This window comes from Anabas testudineus, chromosome 1 (assembly GCF_900324465.2).
Source record: "Anabas testudineus chromosome 1, fAnaTes1.2, whole genome shotgun sequence".
In the NCBI taxonomy this organism is placed as follows: domain Eukaryota; kingdom Metazoa; phylum Chordata; class Actinopteri; order Anabantiformes; family Anabantidae; genus Anabas; species Anabas testudineus.
Genome location: NC_046610.1, coordinates 16143440 through 16164471, shown reverse-complemented (window position 1 = coordinate 16164471; position 21032 = coordinate 16143440). Strand labels below are relative to the sequence as shown.

Genomic DNA, 21032 nt, shown 5'->3' with positions numbered 1-21032 from the left:
AGTGGGTGATCTGCATCATATGCAAGTCATCCTCAATCAGCATGGATACCACTCTACAATGAAGGGGAATAATATTCCCTCTGGGCAACGACTGACTGGGGATAACTTAATTTTGCAACAAGACCATGAGCCCAACTATTCTTCCTGGTTGAGTAAGAATTATTTGTGACGAAAGAACCTGCTTAAACACTTTCTGTGAGTGGGACATGTACCGAAAGTCATTTTAGGAGGAAAGAATTTTAGGTGTGAATGTTGAAATGAGGACATCTTGTGCTTGTCTGTGGTCAATAGTGAGAACTTGCACTGCAAGAACCTTTAAGTTACATGTACTCAATGTATATCAACAGGGACGGAGACAAATTTACAAGTATACTTTATTGGTGCTCATGATTCATTTTCACCAGGTGTGAAAGGTACAGGTGTGTGGTAGGCTGTGCAAACATGCTCAAAACACTACAAAGCCACTGCACTCGCTCCTACCAACAACGCAGTATACAACGACATACTCATATACAGTATTCAAATACATACAGGAGATTTTCTTGTTGTTATATTTAGAAAAATATAAAGTCTTAACTTTTCAACTAATTGACAGAAACATTTCACAACAAAAACACACAGTTCCACATATGCCCTTGTTTGCAGAGATACAATGAAAGTGTCAAATCAATGAATCAGCAAACAAAGGTTTGTCTACTTTTTAGGCTGGAGAGCTGCTGTATTACACTCTGCGTGTGAGGAAGTCCCCAACTCAATCAGTTTAATGAAAGGCTGTATTTGTGTGTGAGAGAGAGACGTAATAAAGAAATCGAGTGTGTGCACATAACAATATGACATGTTTATACTAGAGTGAGACAAAGAACATGTACAAACTAAATGGAACAAAACCTGCATCTTGGCAAAAGAAGCAGCTAATCCTTCTCTGTGTGTGTTTAATAAACAAGATGTCGGTGGAGGTCTGCTTCACAAATATATTCCTGAAGCTCAGGTTATTTGACTTCCGACCTCAGAGGGACGCTGAAGTGAGGGCAAACAAAAAGACTGATTTGTATTTTTAGATGGCTCCTTCGTTTTACTGCCTCCAAAGTTGTTTTCAGTTTCTCTTAAGGTTTGTTGGCTCCTCTGGGTATTTTTATTTAATCCACATGTCTGTGTGACTAAAAGACTTATATTTCCCCAGTTTCAAATGACTTTGTTTAACGAGAGCTTTTCATAAATCTTGTATTTTGGAAGTAGATACGTTTTTAGCCGAGTTCTGCAAGTTTTTTGCAGTATATCCCCCTTTTATTAAATGTATCCGTCTACTCCTGTTTGTTATGCACACACGGAAAACGTGCAAATGAAAAAAGACGTGGCATGAAACTGAAGTTGAACATTTTAACTTGATAAATGCAGCTGGACCTAATAGCATTTTAATTGCTGTATGGCAAATGACTGCTGGTACTGCGCCAATGTTAATGTTATTACTGTAGTTCCACCTGTGACAGATTTACTTGTGGAACGATAATGAAGCGAGAGTGTTTGGATGCTATCAAGGCCATCATAGCTCAGATAAGATGAACACAAGTTTGATGGTTCGACGCTTTCTCTCAAGGTCAACACTAGCAGTCTGTTTTTTATGACTTCACTACTTAGAAGTATTCCACATGTTACTTCAACTAAATGTACATATATTATAATAGGATTGTAATAGTATTCCTATTAGTTACATTTAATATGTAATTATAAGCCTTAGGAAGTCATTTAAAGCTTTTTTTTCTTTTCTTAATTATTCATTCTTGAGTGTAACTGTGCTAATTTCCTTTAAAGTGAATGAAATAGATTTTTATGAGGTATTATTGTGAATGGCTGCCATGGTGAGGTGGCTTTGAGACCATCTGTCCAGTCATAATTGTTATTGCTCTCAGTGACGCGGCCCTAATGGAGGCAATGGGAAGTTACAGTAGATGAATGACCAAATGAGGAGGCGAGGAGACTCATTACTTCCTCATTAATGCCAGATGCCGATGCCCATGGGGAGGGGGGGGGGTCTGATGGGACACACAGGACGTCACTGGAGCAGATGCAAACTGAAGATTGGATCAAATGTCCATCTTAAACAGATTTGCTTTGTATGAGACTGGAGAGAGACTCGCAGATGGGGACTGCAAAGAAGGATGTGTAAAGTCCAAGCACTCTTACTCCTGAAGCGCCAAGACAAGAAGGTGAGGTTAAGTAAGGTAAAGACGGTTAGTTTGACAGTATGCAGTCTGTTTGAGGAGAAGCAGTTAACAAAATATTATGTCGGCAGAGTTTATAACATTAAGCTTTCACCATTCCCTTTGTCAAATATAACAAAAAAAATAAAAAAAGAAAACGTCAGAGGCTACAGTTCACATTATGCGTTTCATGATGCTGTGTGAGACTGGTCAGACCCAAAAGACTCACTCATGGAAAATCTAAAGCCGACATTTTTCACAGATGTCCAGAGTGAGTTTCTACAGCACTTAACGGAGCCTTAAATGCAGCACGTCTCTCTGATGGGGTTTTTGAAGAAGTAAACTAAGCGACAGTCCTGTAAATATTAGCATCGGTGAGGTCTTTTAGCATGCCTGTGAGGGACTGTGTACACGCGTGGTTGCTGATTGTGTTCACATGCTGATATTTTCCATCGCACTTTTTTTTTTTTTTACAATGTTCATGTGTTGGTGAAGAAAAACAAAAACAAAAAAAAAACAAAACAAAACTTAAAACTCAAAGCATTGTTGCTAGTCCAAGACTTTAAGCCTGAAAAAAAAAAACAGCCCTCTTCAACACGTCAACAGATCAACGTGCCAATGAGTTGTAAACAAAGGCAGAAGAGTATGCACACTTGCCAACTGTACACTTACACAAACAACACCTCTGTAGAGTTAAACAAGACATTAAGAGCACGCAATAGAGAGAGAAACGGGCACGAGTCCCCTAAACATGAGGATATACTGTAGTAGGACACAGAATCTATTAACAGTCAGCAGCTACATGGTCCCGTAACCGGGGCTTCAACAACTAACTGCCCCCCCCTCTCAAAGCTTGGAAATCATTCCTTGTCTAAACATTTCTTTCGTGAGGTGGATTCATGCTTCTCAAGCTGCAGGTTTCCGCAGAAATGAACTCTGTAAAGTGATAGTCCGCAACATTTTCATAAACAAATGTCTGTTTCTACCATCCCCACTTGAAGGTTCACTGAATCCCAACTGTTGTCGTAACTTGTGCCATGATCAGCGTCTCCACGTGTGATGAAATTAGCGTGCACACAGATTGGAGGGTGGTGTCTCTCATCAGCTTAACAAAAACACAAGATGCAGGAGCTGAAGTTTAGAATGTGTTTATCTGCTCTAGCAAAAGCCGCCGATTGTCTTCAGGTCAGTGGTTTCCAGCTATCTATGATAACCTGGATCAGGTATGTTCAGTCAATCAGAAGCTGGAAAATTCACTTTGTCTTCTTTCAGATGGTATCTTCCAGCTTTTGGCTGACTGAACACACCTGATGATTTTTCAAACACTCGTTTGGAAAGACCTGCCTGAATCTAAATCTAATCTACAGTCTAAATTTCCTTTTTTATATAATCAATAGTCGTCAGTTCCAGGTACAGTAATATCCTGCTTTAATCTACCTCTGTCTGTAATCAAGACGCAGTTTTTTCAAACAAAACTACCAATTCTGTTAATCTACCAACATTATTATTGCAATAGCCATAATATGTTGGAAGGTTTTACAGTGGTGGGGGTGAAGGTTTAGTTGTATATAACAGTAATCATCTAATCTTTCAGTTTGTTAGTGTTTTTGAATTTGCTTGTGTCATGTATCTGTCAGATGTTTGCTGGCGAAGAGAGAAAACTATGTGTTGAATGCTTCTAGTAGGACTTAGTTAGCGTCACTGACAAAGACACATAGTAGAGCACCAATACCGTGAGCTAAAATTAGGAAGTAAAATGATGTGTGGCTTCATCGTTGGTGTCCACCACATCTGAAGGCTTAGCACCAAAATCAGGTACAAAGTTGTGCGGATTATCACGTTAATATTATCCATGTCTGAGAAACCGTCCTCACAGAACTCTGTTCATTTCCACTTATCTTCCTCCACATTTTACTTAATCACAAATACATCATTTTCCTTTATTCACTTCATTAAGTCCACTGCAAACTCCTTCACCCCCTCTTCCTCCTAACTCCTCACACTGCTGAGCTGGAGACCTGGAGCCAGCCCACCTCCGTGTAGGCCCCTGTCACATGCCAGTACAGTGCCCCCATTAGTTTGGACCACACCACCTGCACCTCGGCCGTGAAGAATTCTGGGAAATCTTCAGCCAACACCTCCAGGATCACGCCGCTTAGGATCTGGGAAGAAAGAGGTGAGACTTGAACAAGGGGGAGGGCACACATGTGGCTTACAAGATAAAGGCAGGTGAAAGGCCGAGAGAATAATGCAGGGAATTCGTATTCTGTAGGTAAAATGAGAGCGGAGCGGTGGAATCCAATCCTGTGCTACAGATAAGTGGGCGAGACAGGTGAGAATTGAAAATAATAACAGTAGAAAGTGAAAGCGGTGGGTGGACTGGCAACACAAAGGGAACGGAAATGACAAAGTACAGAAAAAGAACAACTCATCTGTGGAGTTAAAGAGAAGATAGGGAAATGGAAAGCACAAATACGAAGAGAGAAGGGTCCATTTAAACGCTACAGTAGACCAGCAGTGGTGTTAAAACTACAGCGATAAAACACAGTCTGTGAGAACTGAGGACACCTGAAGTCCTGTGGCAGCAAAACAGTTGCAAATCTACGTGAACTGACAACATTTTGGTAAACAGTCAACGCAATATGACCAAACCAACCCCAACATCTGAATATACCTCTAGACTTCTGGATCTAAAGAGGGAGATGGTAAGTTAGCGTTCACAACTGGTTTGCACTGTTCCAAGCTGCGTGGCCTCATCAGGTTCAATCAGTTATTGCAGATATTAACTTAACACTTCAGCTATATTCATTATTCATTTAATATTCTTTTCTTTTGATCTTCTTTTAACTCTTCAAGCTCCTTGTGGAGGGTGGTGTTGTAGTGCAGACTGTAAAGTTCACCTCCAACATTCATCTGATGTTATTTTGACTGATGATTTTAATATACTGATAAACTGATGATATTGTTTTTATGCTGAGCATAAAAGCTAATTGTTTACGACTGGATTTTATCGACTGGAAACATGTTTTTGGATTAATAATAATAATGGTTTGAGCACTAATAATGACCATAACAATATCACAGTACTAGATGATGACCCCTTGAACCTGTACGTGGTTACGTGTGTGAGTCTGATCTGTTTAATGATTTCTTCACAAAGTGATCAATTAAATCTTAAAACGAATTCTACAGGCAGTCGGAAGTCGGTGGATGGCTGCTCAAATGCTGGTAATGTGTTCTCTTCACAGCTGCATTTAGGAACCAACTGCAGATGACATTCAAAAGACTTGAGGACGGGAAGCATATGCTTCCCTCTTCAATCAGATGAAGAGGGAAGCATATTGAAATCATGCAACCATATGGTCGAAATTAAACATCTTGATGATGTTTTTTCTGATTCAGTCTTTCACTGCCTACACAGGTAATTGGTCCTGTTACAGTAGCTCTGGCAACAGCACCATGAACTCATATGTACATTTATTAATATTATTACCTTTGACAGCTGTTTTGTAATTGGCTTCTATATGGTACTTTTATTATAGACTTTTTGCACAGTATATTAATGGCACATGAACTACTTTCTTTCTGTCTCTGTGCCACTGCAGGTTGTTCTTTATAGTTCTATGTATTAATGAAGCGTAAAATACTTCAATATATTCTACATTTTATACAGGGCGGCTATTGGAATTTTTCCTTATAAAGATGAACTCCAGGAGAAGAACTTTGTTTCATTAACCTCCAGTGATTAGACCTCCTTTGTGTTAAAATAAATGTCAGTACATTGTGACATGAACATAATCATGAAGGTGAAATATGTTACCCTGAGGACAGTATCATTTCTAGAGTTGATATAAAACATTCCTTGCAGTACAGTTTGACGGTATTTTGATGTACTTTTCCACCTTATCGCTGCATTGGAAACACAAAAGCAACGGAGCATTATGGCATTTTATCCCCTGATATTAGATTGGTAATGAGAAAATTCTCCAAGATGAAAATGGGTTAGTTTCATAAATGAAGGAGCTGCTGAAGCAAGAAGGCTAATTTGTTTCATGGACACACCAATCAAGGGGCCAAAGCTGGAAAGAAGCCCATCTGATTGCAGTGAACTACACCACCGTAACAATGTAATTTTAGAGACAATACTGGGAAATAGACACAAACAGTTACCTTGAAGTACACAGGTTCCACCTTGTGCTTGATAGCGTGGGCCTTTCCCACCAGGGCCAGCACTGATGACACCTTCTCTGGGTCGTGGAGGTTCTCCACCACAGAATTGATGGCGTTCATCACCCTGCAGGCGTGCTGGCGGAGCTGGCTGCTTCGTTCCATCTCCTCGGGATCCTCCATGTCCTGGAACTGGCTGAAGTACTGTTTGGCTGAGGGGAAGTTCACAAAGAACCTGAGGAGGCAGAACAATCCCGATCATGTTAAATGTTGTTTTGTCTCTGTACGGCTACTTTTGATTCGAGCTGAATAATCCAATTTCTCAAATGCTGTTCAAACACAAACAACACAGGGGTTGTGACACATCATATAAATCACATTTGGTTTTCTGCTGAACCATTTCCAAGTGACTTCAGGGTAAATATTAGATTGTCATCAGTCCTATTTTGGTTTGAAGTGGTTTGAATTGAATAAAAAACGAAAATAGTGAGAGGGGGAATAAGAAATGAGAGAAAATGTCCCTGCTGCCTGGTAATTCTGTGGTTCTGATTTAGCATTTTTTTGGAGGGATTTCACAAAGAGTCTAAGAAGAAGCTTAAAACCAGGGGGAGCAGGGGAACATAGCATTAAGGCCACACACAGATTATAGGAACAACTCAGATATCTTCAGTTAGCATTTTTGTTATTATGTACGCTCGATGTTGGCAAAAAGATGAGAGCTTTGATCTATAAGGTTTAACTGAGACAAGTCTATTGTATGCATCATACTCTGTTTTAGATTTTGTAAAAAAGTCTTCATATAATATCCTAAGGTCTTTACATAATATAAACTGTAATGTTCTTCCTTATTGGTAGTTTTTGTAGTTTAAACAGTGCAGTGTCTGCTCGTGTCTGTAAAGTGTGTAATCCATCTCTACACCATCAGTGCCTGGCAGAAACCGCCACAGTGCAGAAGCACTGATAAGACTCTGACTGGTAAAGTTGATCAGAACCTTTGAGTGTAATTGGATGCAGGTGTTTCTGAAGAGCGGTGTTTAATTACTAGTCGCGTTTGTTGCTGTTTATGACTGGGTCAGCCAGAGAGCACCTTCTGCAGTCACAGAATTGATGATTTTACTGAACTTTTTCATATTTTATAAATCCTTAATTGACATCTTTAATCTGTCTACTTTCAGTTCAGACCTGTAACATACTGGAGTGTATTACTACATAATGTTGGGCCTGAAATCCTTTTATTTGTTTTTTACTGACCTTTCGTTAATCAGGCACTTGTTCTGGCTTAAAAACATATCAAATTCATGAGGCAATTTGACAAAAAGTTGCCTTTTACTGTTGGTTTTTAGTAGAGATATGATACCAGTCAGAGACATTCAAACTCTGTGCCCCACATACTGACACAAAACACTGTCTTACACTAATCTATGAGATGCCACAGGTTTTGTTTCAGGCCAATTAGAAACTTTTATAAGAACTGTTGACAAATGTGGACGGTGACTTTTATCTTTGATATGCCCGGACTGCCTACAGTGAGTTATTTTAAGGGCAGATGTAGTAAATTCCTGTCTTGAACCACCCTGGTAGATGTAAGTGAACAGATATACAAAGAAAATGTAAACCGTCTTGTGGGATTCTAGTTACAGAGATTTGTTTTGATTCAGGGGCTTGACAGTATTCACGGTTGACTGTAAGCTCACAGCAGCTCAGAGAGAGGGAGCAAAGAGTGCATGCCAAAGAAAGAAATCTTCTACAGGCTTAGCTGAAAGGGCTTTGTGAGAAATGTGACAGATAAAGTATTGTCGGTTTCCAGTAACAACTGTGCAGTAGTTAACACAGAGCTTTAGAAACTTAAATTCAGACAACACTGAATGGAAAACTGATGGTTATACATGCACACACATACACTTGCTCTGACCCACTTTAAATCTTGTCTGTGCTGCAGCTGACTGGTACAGTTCACAATTGGAGTGTCTGCTGTCAGTAGCCCTGCTCCACAGCATCCACATCCCCCCAGATCGTATGCTAGACATACGAAGGCCCAGCCCACAGCAGTTTGGTTCAATACATGCACCCTCTCTTCCTTAGTGACGGGAATAATACGGAGTAGCTCTTGTTCTACTTAGACAAACATGAAAGTTAACAGCGGTGCTCCAAGAAAAAACAGGTTGCTGCTCTGATGTTTTGTTTGAAGAAGAAAAAGAGTTCTTCTTCTTTATGTGCCGTCCCCCTTGCGTTAGAATGATAAATGTTTAATCCCTTGTTGCTAATGCATGGTTTACATGCATTAACAATACAATAAAAGAACATGTGCAACAGCCACGTGTCAGGAAATTTTTTTTAATGTGGTGTGTCAGTGCAAAAAAGTCCCTATAATATTTTAAAGTTGGGTCCTCTGACCCTTAGAATTTGAGAATTTAATACTTTACCACTATTGTACAGTAGAAATCATGTTTCTACTACACTGGCTCTACACCAACCTTATTTACTGTATGACCTGTATACCCGGTAATGTGTGTTTAATATTACTGTTAAATTAATGTTAAGATACTCTATTATTGTTATTATACTATATTATATGACAGTTTTCAGGTAAACCAGTAACTGTAATGTCAATCCTCCATCCAGCAGCTGTTAATAAATCTACCAATGTCAGAAGAAATGCTAGAAGCTAGATGAAAAGTCAGAGCATTACCACAGTCATCAACATCATCTGGTGACTATGAATATCTGAACCAAAGTTTATATCAATTCATTCAGCAGGTGCTGACATATTTCATAGAATCAGTGAAAAAAGTATCTTAACTCAGTGGGATTCATCCTCTGACAACATGAATGTCTGTACATCATCATTTATTAAAATTCAGTCAACACTTGTTGACTGAATCTCACTGACCGTCCGACCGACTGACCAATTCATATACTGCTAAAGCTAAAGCTAACTAAAAGCTGGGGGTCACAGTGACGACTTGTAATGTATATAATGACAGTAATGTGACATGTAGATTGAAGCTTGGCAAGAAATGTCATGTCACTCTGTGTGTTTGGGTCTTTGGAGAACAGATACCTGCACCTGTCTCTGCATTTAAATGAAGTCATCAAAGCCGAGGCAGCACCATTAGAGGAGCTTGTTAATCATACTTTGATTAGACTAGAAGGGCTTTTATAATTCTCTGGAGTACCAAGAACAACCCTGAACATTACTGATGGAACTTCAAGGATGTCTGTTTCAAATGGCAAAGTGTCTGACTCCATACTGCGGACTTAATTATTGGCAAATATAAAATAATCCAAATAGTCCAGATACTTCCAACTAAGTAAAGACGACTCATTCACTACGATTTAGAGTTATACTCTTTAAAACGTTTTGGCATTTAAATTAATTTCTCGTTAAAAGACACTAAGATGTTACAGCTGCTTAGTGAAACTTTCTGTGCATAGTGACCTCTAGCAGTTGTTATGTACTTGAATCAAAATATGCAGAGTTTGAATGTATTCACAAAGCTGCCACATGCACTGCTCTGCTGATGCCTTGGGGGGCTTTCCCTCTTTGGTGCAATTGCATTTGTACGCATTGGTGACATCAACTGGGGCTATTGTCGCTGTCTATGCTCTACATGCATTCAAGCAGATGGATCGACATGAAAATGCAAATCCATGGTCACACGGGGGGATGTTGTGCACAGATCTGAAAATAAAGATCTCAACCATGCAGGACCCCGACCCAGAGTCAGCCTCAGGTTACATAACCGACAAAGCCCCAGCCAACTGTTGATGACTATACTGTTTTCATTTACGTACATATTCAAAATGTAAAGTGTTGGGATAAGAAACAGTCCAATCACAATTTTCAGAAACCTTAAACAATATGGTTACAGTAGCAGATTTTCCATTTTATATGAGTGTAAACTGAATATCTTTAGATTCTGGTCCCCTTTGATCCTCCTTTATTTTAACTTTAAACTAGATTGTTTGTCTTATTTGTCTTATGGTGCAGAGTTAGATGGGAAGACAGACACTATTCACATGACTGCATGATTAATATGAAGCTATAGAAAGCAATCCATTAGCTTAGCTTAGCGTACAAACTGGAAACCCTGAGAAACAGCTGGCCTGCCTCAGTAACAAACTCATCCTCCTAGCAGCCATCATAGCGTCCTGGAGTCTTGTCATTAACATGAGGACCAGGAAGCTACTGCTCCCAACCCAGAAACAGTCCAGTGAGTAAAGGTACAGCTTGTTTCTCCATGTTTCAGCTTTTATAAAACAAATGAAACATGATGAGATTTAGTGTTGGAAGAATAATTTAATTAGATTTACCACTGGACAGGGCCAGGCTAGCTGTTTCCCCTTATTTCCAGTCTTTGTGCTATAGTAACCTTGCCAGCTGCTTGCAGTAATCTTATATTTAAAGTAATGTCATTTAGCAGTGTTGAAAAATTAATTCCAAATCTGAGGACTGCTCCTGATCTGGGTGTGAATGGTGCTACATATGATTAAATCCATAATTAGTTGGTGCTCACACATTATATTCCATTACTCCGTATCTTTTAAACACTGGAGTCAGCAAAACAAATTCCTGGATATCTAACATGCTCGACAGCTTTGAAATATTGGATTTTGAGTGAAGATTTGAAAGAAAGAAGAATGTCATCTTTTCATCGAAGCCACAGAAAATGTGGCAGATTAGCAAGAGACAGATATGTAAAGAGCTGAAAGGAGTGACAGCGAAGAAGACAGATAGCGAGGCATGAAGGGGAGACATTCATGTGCCAAAGCTTGTTGCTTTCTGTCATCCACAGATAAGAGCGCAAGACACACACATGCTCATGCACAAAAGATGCTCTCTGCCCCTTTCACTCTCTGCCCTCAGGGATTCTCATCACCCCAAACTAAAAATCCTTTTTGCCTCACTCACAGTCTCCTTGGCTACATCTCGCTGTCCATTTTAACAAGCCCGTAAGGGCTTTCTTAGTGTGACACTGAGACAGTTTAGCTGGGGACATTCAAATGAATCATCTCTTTCTGTTTGGATAAATAAAAAAACATGAAAAGAAGCAGGAACTCAGAGTCAGACTGAGTTACACGCATTTGGTCTGCAACACTTTGGAAAGCTTTACAGAGAATTACTGCCTGTTGAAGATTAAGGTCTTGGAAAATAAAAATGTTAGAGTCTATGTTTATGGATACGTTTTGACAACTTAAGAAGACAGTAGCAGTGAAATAGCAAGAGCCATGAATAATAAAAAACAAGGTGCTTTCAGTTTAGCCAAAGCGGAAAATGTATGAAGCATAAACTGTCTTCTACACATGAATTTTAACTAAGATACATGTAAATGCATGAGGAACCAAATCAACATATTCACTAAGACGTTGAGTGTCTTGTCAAAATGTCAAAAAAAAAAAAAAGTGGACTTATGAAGAGAGGAATGTAATGTTCCTACACTCATCACCACTCAGTGAAGTGTGACCTTGTGGACCTGGAGTGTGTGTGTGTGTGTGTGTGTGTGTGTGTGTGTGTATGAATGTGTGTCTGTGTGTGTGTGTTATGCAAAATACAGCTTCCCTTCTTCTCATCGCCAGGTTTCCTTTTAATTAATGAATTAAAAGGATGATATTAAGCTAAATATCAGCACGCCACTGTCCTCTGAAGTTAAACAACTGAACGTGACCAAAAGCAATATTTTCAGCTTGTTTTCACTTGACTGTCCAGTTCCCAACATTTGTACAAGAGTAATTTTACGTTAAAATTATAAGAGAATGATTATAAAGCAGACAGATGGTGTTTAACTCCAAACACAATATAACACTAATTATGTAAAAGAAGCAAATTCTCTACTAAAACACAGTTAATGACCATGAATGAGCAGGTTTGTGACCTGAAGTGATCCGATAGTTAAAAGTTAGAAACTTAATATAATAAACTTAAAGTTGAAAAAGGTAAAATCCTTCTGTGTCGAGTTGAAAGTGGTTATGCTGAGATTAAATATGAACGTGAATGGTATGAAAATAATTCACATCTTGCTCTCTACAGTTCAACTAATGGTAATGAAGACAGTTCTGAGCGTACAAAAAGTCATTTCAGGGTGTCTGTGATGTATTATTGTTACGTGTTACTATTTTCCAGTATTTTATAAAGGTATATTTGGGTAATTCTGATTGCGGCGACTACACCAACATTTATTTATAGTCTAGCACCATTCAGGAGGGGCTTGGGGTTTTCAGGCGTCTGACAAACACACACAACCCTAAACCTCTCTGGTTATATGGTGTGAAGCAGTGAAGCTGTGAATCCTGTCAGGAGCTACTGGACCAAATCACCAATCTAGTTTCTGACACTGAAACATCCTCAGTAAACCACCAGCACAGTAACCTTCAGGGCACTGTGCAGTCCTGGATTCACGCCACTGCCAGATTAATAACTAGTCTACACATTGAAAACTTCAACATGAAGTGATGATGTTACTTTAAAATACTTATTAAAGGTAGTAATCTGCATGAAGTGAGGTTTATCTAGTTAACAAATGTTACTGTGGTGTTTCAGCACCTCTCCCTTTGCCTTCAATACCTGGATGATTCTAAAACCACATAGAGAAAATAGGGAGAGGAGCACCCTGATGTTACAATTCACATATATACATACTATTAACTATTAAAGAACAGTAAATACTGATAGTGAACAGTGACTCTGTGTCTGCATCTGAACACAGCTACAAGCTCCAGCAGCAGGAGGATGAACTTCAACACGTTAAGTCAACACACACAGTGGGAAACTTAAAGATGTAAAGTAAAGTTCACCCACGCTGAGACAGATGTTTCCACGGGAATAATAAAAATCCCAGCTGTGGCAAAAACCCACCTGATGAGCACTGACACCCCCACGTCCTCGCAGTTCTTGTACACATGTCCCCACGTGTCCTGGATGATCTCCCTCTCCGCGTCGGACAGGGGCTCGGCGCGCTCCGGACGGTCTTCGCACTCCACCTCCCCTCTCCGCACCCCCAGCATCTGCGGGGGTGGAGGCGGCGAGGGCGGCGGCGGAGACTCCCTGCGAGACATCCTCCTGCGGCGCAGCAGCCCGGAGGCTCCCAGCAAGGCTCGGGGGAGATAGGGAGCGAGGGAGGGGGGGAGGGAGATGGAGAGCTGAGACCCCACGGCGGGAGCTGGGAGAGGAGAGCCGGGATGAGAAGAGGAGCAGAGAGGAGGAGAAGGAGGAGGAGAAGGAGGAGAGGAAGCAGGCAGCGCTCACTGCCACAGAGGAAGGCAGTGGAAACTCTCCTTCATCTGGTCTCCCTCCAACCAAAAACTTATTTCTCACTGCTTTGCTCCCACTCTCTCATGCCACTTCTCCTCTGTCCACCTCTCTCTCTCTCCTCTTCTCCCTGTCTCCCCCAGTGCGGGAGATGCTTGGTCAGTAATGCTGATGTTGTTCCTCCGTCACTTCTACTCTTCCCTCTCTCTCTCTCTCTCTCTCTGGTCCTCTTGCTCTGGTGGAGGAGATGAGGCGTTTGGAGGCTGTGGTCTGTGTGTGGAGAGGACCTGATGGAGAGCGTGATGGGGAGAAATACAGAGAGAGAGAGAGAGAGAGAGAGAGAGAGGTGGAGAAATCTAGACATAAAGAGCGGGAGGGAGGGAAAGAGAGAGAGAGAGAGAGAGAGAGAGAGAGCGAGCATTAAGGGTCTCTGACAACATCCCCCAGCACATATTGTTACTATGCATGTCTGAGTGACACATTCAGAGTAAGAAATTCTATTCATCTTTGTAGAGACACACATTGTCATCATGGTCCACACATTCCCTCAAATATAAACGCCCTAAAATAGAGATATATGCAGATGATACTGTGTTTTGTGGTGCTGATTGGACCTTAAATGTCCAAATGTAAAGACTAAGAGATTAAGTTCAGTACGACAGTTAGTGGTGAACCCACATGACCACTGCTTTCATCTCTGAGTACGTTGTTTTATTTTATTTCAGTTCAGTATTACTTCTTAATTATTCAACCCGCCAATGGAAAACTGCATTATACAGCAGAATTAATCCATGTCTCCACTATGGAAGGGGTCACAGAATCGACATGTCATGACATCTGGCTTCATGAGAACTGTAAATGACATGTAGAAAACCTTCCTGGGAGACTGGTAGCTGCAGAGTGTGATGTGCACAGAAACAGAAGCAGCTGTCCTTGACTGGCGGTAACTGCAGCGCTTGTCTGTCAGTTCTGTGTTTGGGGATGTCAAATATTGACATGCTGCTGCCTTCACTCCGAGGCCCCAAGATTTCATTTTCCACTCCGCCTTCAGGTTCATCACAGCTGATAATTACACTCACCACTGATTCCTGCAGCGTACGATCACGTTGGCCTCCCCTGTCTGAGACATGCAATAACCAGTGGCACTGATACGATGTGGCTGGAAAATTGCCATCTATCTCATCTTTTGCTGCTGTGACCCATTTAACCCGCTCCAGTGACTGGCTTGATGCTCCAGGAGCTTCGAACCAGAACTGATCCAGAAAAGAGTGGCTGTGCTCTCCAGGGAATAACACACCGTGCCACCTAATAATGAGTTGCACCTCTCTCCTCAACGACATGTTCGACCTCTGCCTGATTGTTTTCACTGAGCCCGAACTTGTTTGTTGTCTGTTTTTGTCGATTTGTTTCACCTGTTAAACTGTTTACAGGCTGGTGCTGTAAATGGGGAATGCATGCTCAGTCACCATAACCTGTATAAACGTAGGCTTATTCAGCTTAAATGGATAAAAATATCAATATTTGGAAAAAGCCTGTCTGGGCTTTAAGACCCCGCCACATGATTAAAAACTTACTTACTAGTGCTGCAGTGTAGTGAGACAGAAACAGTCAAAGTGTGGAGGCACCTCTCTGTGTACCACAGGGGCAACACAGACAAATTACTAAGAAACATCTTTAATGACTTGTGTAATCACACACATATGGCGCTTTCAACATGTCATCTTAGGAGAACAACACAAGCTGTTAGGACACACATAATCTGATTTTCTTTCACGTTTCTCTTCACCAAGGCTGCAATCAATAACAAAGTAATCACAGATTTATTTTTGGTTGATTAAATTTAATAACCGAATAGCTCTTCTCTTCATAACCATTTTCTTATACAATCAGCTTGTTGTTATATTTTCTTATTGCTTTCTTACGTATCAGTCTCAGTGTCTTCACATGCTAAATATAAACCAACACCATGCCAATAAATTCTGTAATCAGATAACGTGGTCCGATGGAGCATAGATAGAAATGTGAGGTCAGTCTGTTGTAAATGTACGTGCTTTGAGACAAAGTACAGATACAGTAATGCACAATGAAAAGGTTCTGCTTCTCCACAAACTCTCTCCAGACATTGCAACAGACAGTGAAGCAGGTAGAGAGGATGCTGAGGGTGATCTGGGGTTGGAAAGGAAATAGATAAGAATTTCATTACTGTTAGTACCATGGCTGCTATAACCACACTATGTCTTTGTCTTAATATAAAAATTTGTAATCAATCACCACTGTCCAAGTAAATTGTGAATCAGAGGCTGTATCCCGAATTTTAGAAATGCTGAAGTTAGTGCAGATAATCCACCTCAGGCACTGAAAGTCTACTATTAATGTTCAATCTATTTGAATTTGTGTTTTTGTTTAATTATCCTGTTTAATAAAGTTAAAGGTGCCTCTATAATCTTTTCTATGGTGTCAGAAATGTAAGGACTACAAACACTGGAATCAAATACCCACAATGTGAGCATGTGTCAAGGGAGCTTATCAGTCTATACTTCCACTGCAGAAAACCGAAGGCAGTGCCCAGGGAGGTGAAGCGTTTATCTCTATCCAATCTGGCACAGAGATATTGAAAACGCCACATTTGACATCCCTTATCTGTGCTTGCAAAAAAGAAGAAAAAAAAAAAAAAAGATGGAGATGTTTGATAAACTGCTGTCTAGACAAAAGCAGAAGAGGGATGGTGGAGGACGATGCTGATGACAGGTCTATTATGCCACAGAGGCGGCTGGAGAAGCCAACAATTGAGAGATGGAGCTGTCACAGCATTTTGCAAAATGGCAGATTTCTGCGCCACACCAAAGGGTGTCACTCTGTCACTCGTCAAGGCAAGATGAAATAACTCAGTCAGACATCTTGCATCCGTCGCTCAAGCTACGCCAGTGCTCAGTACGTGACATGAAATTTAGAAATAAAATCTACTCAATCTACTTTTTACGTGACTGATGAATCTGTGTGGAAATGCATGACCGGTTCATGCATGAAGTCGGGAAGAGAACATGAGGAGAAACTGACAATCACTGCCTTGAAACTCCTCTGATAGGAATGATCATGAGTTTAAAAACCGTATAAATGATAGTTTTACAGTGTTGACACCCAAAGTGTTGTCTCTATATTACAGTAAATACATGATCAACAAACGTATAACACAGCTGACCAATAACCTCCACTGAATCTCTGGGAAGCTGGAAGTCTGCAAAGCTTTACCTTTAGTGCTGCTGCCCTCTACTGTCTGCTGCACTTTGTCAAATAATTTGAGTATTAAAGTAAGTAAAAAACCAAGGCAGTAAAGAAAAATTTAATGTATATCGTACCTGTGAATTTGTAAATTTAAGGAATGAAACTGAAAATGGCAGCTCACATTCACAAGTGTGATGGAAGCATAATGACTTTAAGCTGCATTAATCATCGTAAAAACACAAAATAAACTGAACAAACAAATGAGCTTGTTGATTAAAGTGCTGCTTAAAATGACCAATAAGCAATGGCTTCAGTTATGAGTTTGTTTTAATAATTTAGGTCATGTACATTTTACAATGTACTACAATATACTTTAAAGTAATATTGCTGCATCATTAAGGGGCTGTGGTTCAGTTGGTAGGGCAGTGGAACAAAAAGCCCTGGACCACTGGTTCAAAATTTTAAAAAGGAGTATGATAAAACAAATAATGATTCTTGGCTCTTGTTTTTTTATTAGATATCTTTATTTACGTGCAGAACAAATCTGGATTTGTACAGTCATGTTGTCAAAAGCATCAAGTTCAATGTGTTCTTTTCTCACAGTGCTTTTAATATGATCTTTAAGTACATTTTAGTATGTGCAGTTATGACTTCAACTTAAATTTGAAGCAGTACTTGCATTAGTGGAGTACATTATACTTTTAGTCTAATATAGTCTAATATAGGCTCACTTTACACTTACAGCTTCCCAGTGCTTGAAAAACATCTGTCTTGTTAAACGTTTGGCTTCCTTCACCAACACTGGACATTTAGCACAACTGAATAATAATTACTAAATTATTATTCAATTAACTTAATTTTAGGTAGCTTGTGTTACACACACAGAGCATCTTGGCCTGGTTTTATAAATGTATTATGTACAGTAGCCTATTTTCAGATAATTTGGATTCAGTGTAAAAAAATGTTTGTTATAAATCCACAAACAGGCCTACACGCCTATAAGACACCATAAACTAAGTTGCGGTGTCTTGATGCAACATCACAATGACTAAGTTTCATGTTTCAGTCTCTTTTTATTCACCTTTACTTACATGTTTTCTTCAAGGCCATCAGCATGATGCTTGTCACCATGACAACAGCTGCTGGGGACTGCACCTGGGTTTAGCACAGTGACACCGGTGGCCTCTCTCAGATAGTGTAGCATCATCAGTCTTCAGTTTGGATGCAGAGATCTGATTATATCTAACGGGAGCTATATTTTACCTTTTCAGTTAAACATTTTGTTCTATCTTTAACATCTACCCCTACGTTGAAACCTTGTCAGGGACACTGATGAGTTGTTTGTTTGTACAGTTGCTGTTCTGCAAAATTGCACTCCTCTGTGAACTCATTGGATCTATTCTAAGCCTGTGTGGAGGCGACTATCAGAGCAGCACTCCACCAGGATGAAAACTCTGAGGTGGATGCCAGGAAGTATATTGAGAGCTCAATGCTGAAAGAAACAACAGGACCCATTTTTTTAGAAGAGATGAAAAGCAAACTGTACTGTTTTCTGAGGAAATAATGGCATCGCATTGGATGTGTGGATATGTAAAAACATACTACATGTGCGCCTTTCTATGGCTGTCTGTACAGATTTTTGTTGAGTACCACCATTGTGAGGACATTTTATTACACTCTCACAACTTAAAATGTCTGTTTAAGGGTTAAGAAATAAAGGTTTGAATTGGAGTTGGGGCAAGGAGTTAAGTAATGCATATTGTCAGTGAGTGCACAAGACAAATGTGTGCGAGTGTTCTCTGGAAATTATTTTGACATTTACAGACTAAATAATGTGATCATTTACAGCTGTTCACTATTACTTTGTTTTATGGAGGCATCATCGATGTGTGTCTTTATGCAACAGAGAACACTATTTAAACACTAACATGTTGCCATGTGAATGACAAAGCATAATAAATGAACTGTTAGCAGGATAGATGTTAGATAACTTCGTCTCGGATTGTGACAAAGAGAGATAAAGCTCCATAGAGGGTGCAGAATGTTCCACACTGAGATCACACAGACAGGCCATCTGCAGAGGCTTTGAACTAACCTTTTATATGAGAAATGTTTTTTTCATTCTTGCAATTCAATTTTATCTTCCTGTGTCTAAGCTCCTACTGTATGCTACTGTATAGCTACTATTTACTCTTAAAGTGTGAGCGCCTGGGTTTTGGTTTCAGTTTTATTTATCACAAAATTTTGTGGTTGCCCTGAACTGACATGAATTTGACTTGTGTTTTGCAGCTCTTAAAGAACGAAAACAAGAAAATTAAATATAACAAAAGAAATGTGGAATGAATTCTTTAATTTCCTAGAATTATAACAACAGGAAAAATAAAGGTAAATAGGAAAATTATTACATGTTAGACCTATATAGGATAACACTATTGAACAGTAGTATATGATTTGATGTATAAAATAAAGTCATATATTTAATAATAGTGACAGTGAATAACAAAGTAAATGTACTCTGTTACAATTGAAGGTCCTGCATTTGGGATTTTACACAAAAGTAAATGTAGCAAAATGTTAATATCAAACTTTACTTAAAATTAATTTTAGTTATAGTTTCTGTGTTGCAGGCGGTAAAGGTGGAGTAAATTTTAATGACCATATATTATTTATATGATGACAACCTTTAAATTAAACAATTAGCATTTAATATTTAAATGAATTTACATGTGGGGAACACTAAAGTGTTATGAAATGATTATACTATATTTTGTATCATTGATCTGATTTGGAAAGGTAACCAATACTTTAGGAAAGTACAAATACCTAATTTAAGTAGGTTACAGTACGAAATTTAGGTAGAAAACCTATAGAAAGAAGTTTCCTTCTGAGGTGGCAAGTAACACCTTCTAACAGATATTTCTTTCATTATATTGCGTATGCATTTCTATGAAACTGAAAAACACAAATATAATCCCATTTTTCAGAGGCTGACTACCTGCATCCGTGATGCAAAGCCTCAGCCGGGCTGCAGGTGTTGACATGATGGGCGGCTGCCGTCAACTAGCAAAGTTTCTGGATGGAAATTAATTTGGACCAATCACAATGAGGCAGTAGACTCTAAGAGCCAATCAAATTTAAGATCGGCGTGGTGGGTGTTACCCAAAAAAGAACGTGGCAGTGTGGTGCATCCTGCCCGTCCGGAGCGAGTTCGGTTGAGAGGGTGCTGGATGGTGGGGGAGTACCACTGATGAGAGAGCGGGCGATAGAAGACACTACTTTACCACACATCGGAGGACTATAACACGTATCTGCTGGATACTGTTAAACACCTGGACAGGGTTTCATCGACTACTGTGTGTGGTAAGTTCCGCAGAAACGCCGGTGCCGGTCTTTTTAGTAGAGATGTGCTGGTTAGCAACAGTAACCGTTACCGTTAGCTTGCGGATTATTGTGCCGTGACTTTTCAGTGATGGAGGACCATCCGCTTTGCTAATGTTAGCCGGTGCCGCAGAGCAAATGTGCTGTTTCTAGTAGATAATGTGGATTTATATCACGACTTGTTTTGCAGGGGTGTGTTTTTAGAGGTTTAATCATTAAGAGCTAGCTAATGTGAGGCGGTGTGGTCATTGTCCGCCAGCTTTTATCCCCACCCAGACGTCTCTGAGCCATCCACACCCATGATGGGAGTCTGCGTGTGGAGGCTGTTCATCCTAAAAACTCATATTTGCATTACAATTTGGCTATTTCTGAATTACACGCCACCCTCAAACGACTATAAGTGCAAGTTCAGATCCCTAGTTGTGCTGAGTTGGTTAAACAGTGCTGTCGGGTCCGTGCAGGGATCTTTTCGAGGCACAGTACGCCAACTTTGAGCTAACGTTAGCAAGCTAACCTAGCCGATGCAGCTGTTTGGCCTGGCCGGGATTTATCTGTCCATGACGAGATAAGCGGTAATTGCATTTTATTGACCCCTCACTGTTTAAATATCCTAACAGAGGTCCGGTGGGCTGGTTATTCCCGTTGCATAGAGCTGAGTGAAGGATGAAATAAACTGTTTTCCAGCTCAGGCTCAGAGTGAGGGGGGATGCGGCCAGCAGACACACAGATCCCCCCCCATCCCGTGACCTGACCCAGATCCGTGTCTAACTAGCGCCTGATTTAAGCATGGGACTAATATCTCCGAGCATTCATCAGCTGAG

At 40.1% G+C, this 21032-nt stretch overlaps 2 protein-coding genes across 3 annotated transcripts in view; one reads left to right on the top strand and one right to left on the bottom strand.

The window, feature by feature from the left end:
* Positions 1–2743: 2743 nt before the first annotated feature.
* Positions 2744–13418, bottom strand: cygb2 (cytoglobin 2). Its single transcript, XM_026359511.1, has 3 exons — positions 13219–13418; positions 6369–6600; positions 2744–4360 (listed from the first exon to the last, which is right to left on the bottom strand). Exons 1-3 carry the CDS (start codon positions 13416–13418, stop codon positions 4196–4198), a joined length of 597 nt encoding a protein of 198 aa, XP_026215296.1. The 3' UTR covers positions 2744–4195.
* Positions 13419–20061: 6643 nt separating this feature from the next.
* The window catches only part of LOC113161677 (myosin-10-like), a 45774-nt gene continuing 44803 nt past the window's right edge, over positions 20062–21032 (top strand). For both annotated transcript variants that reach the window (XM_026359444.1, XM_026359442.1), the window contains exon 1: positions 20062–20193. The gene's annotated coding sequence lies outside the window, so the exon portion shown is untranslated. The remainder of the gene's footprint in view (positions 20194–21032) is intronic.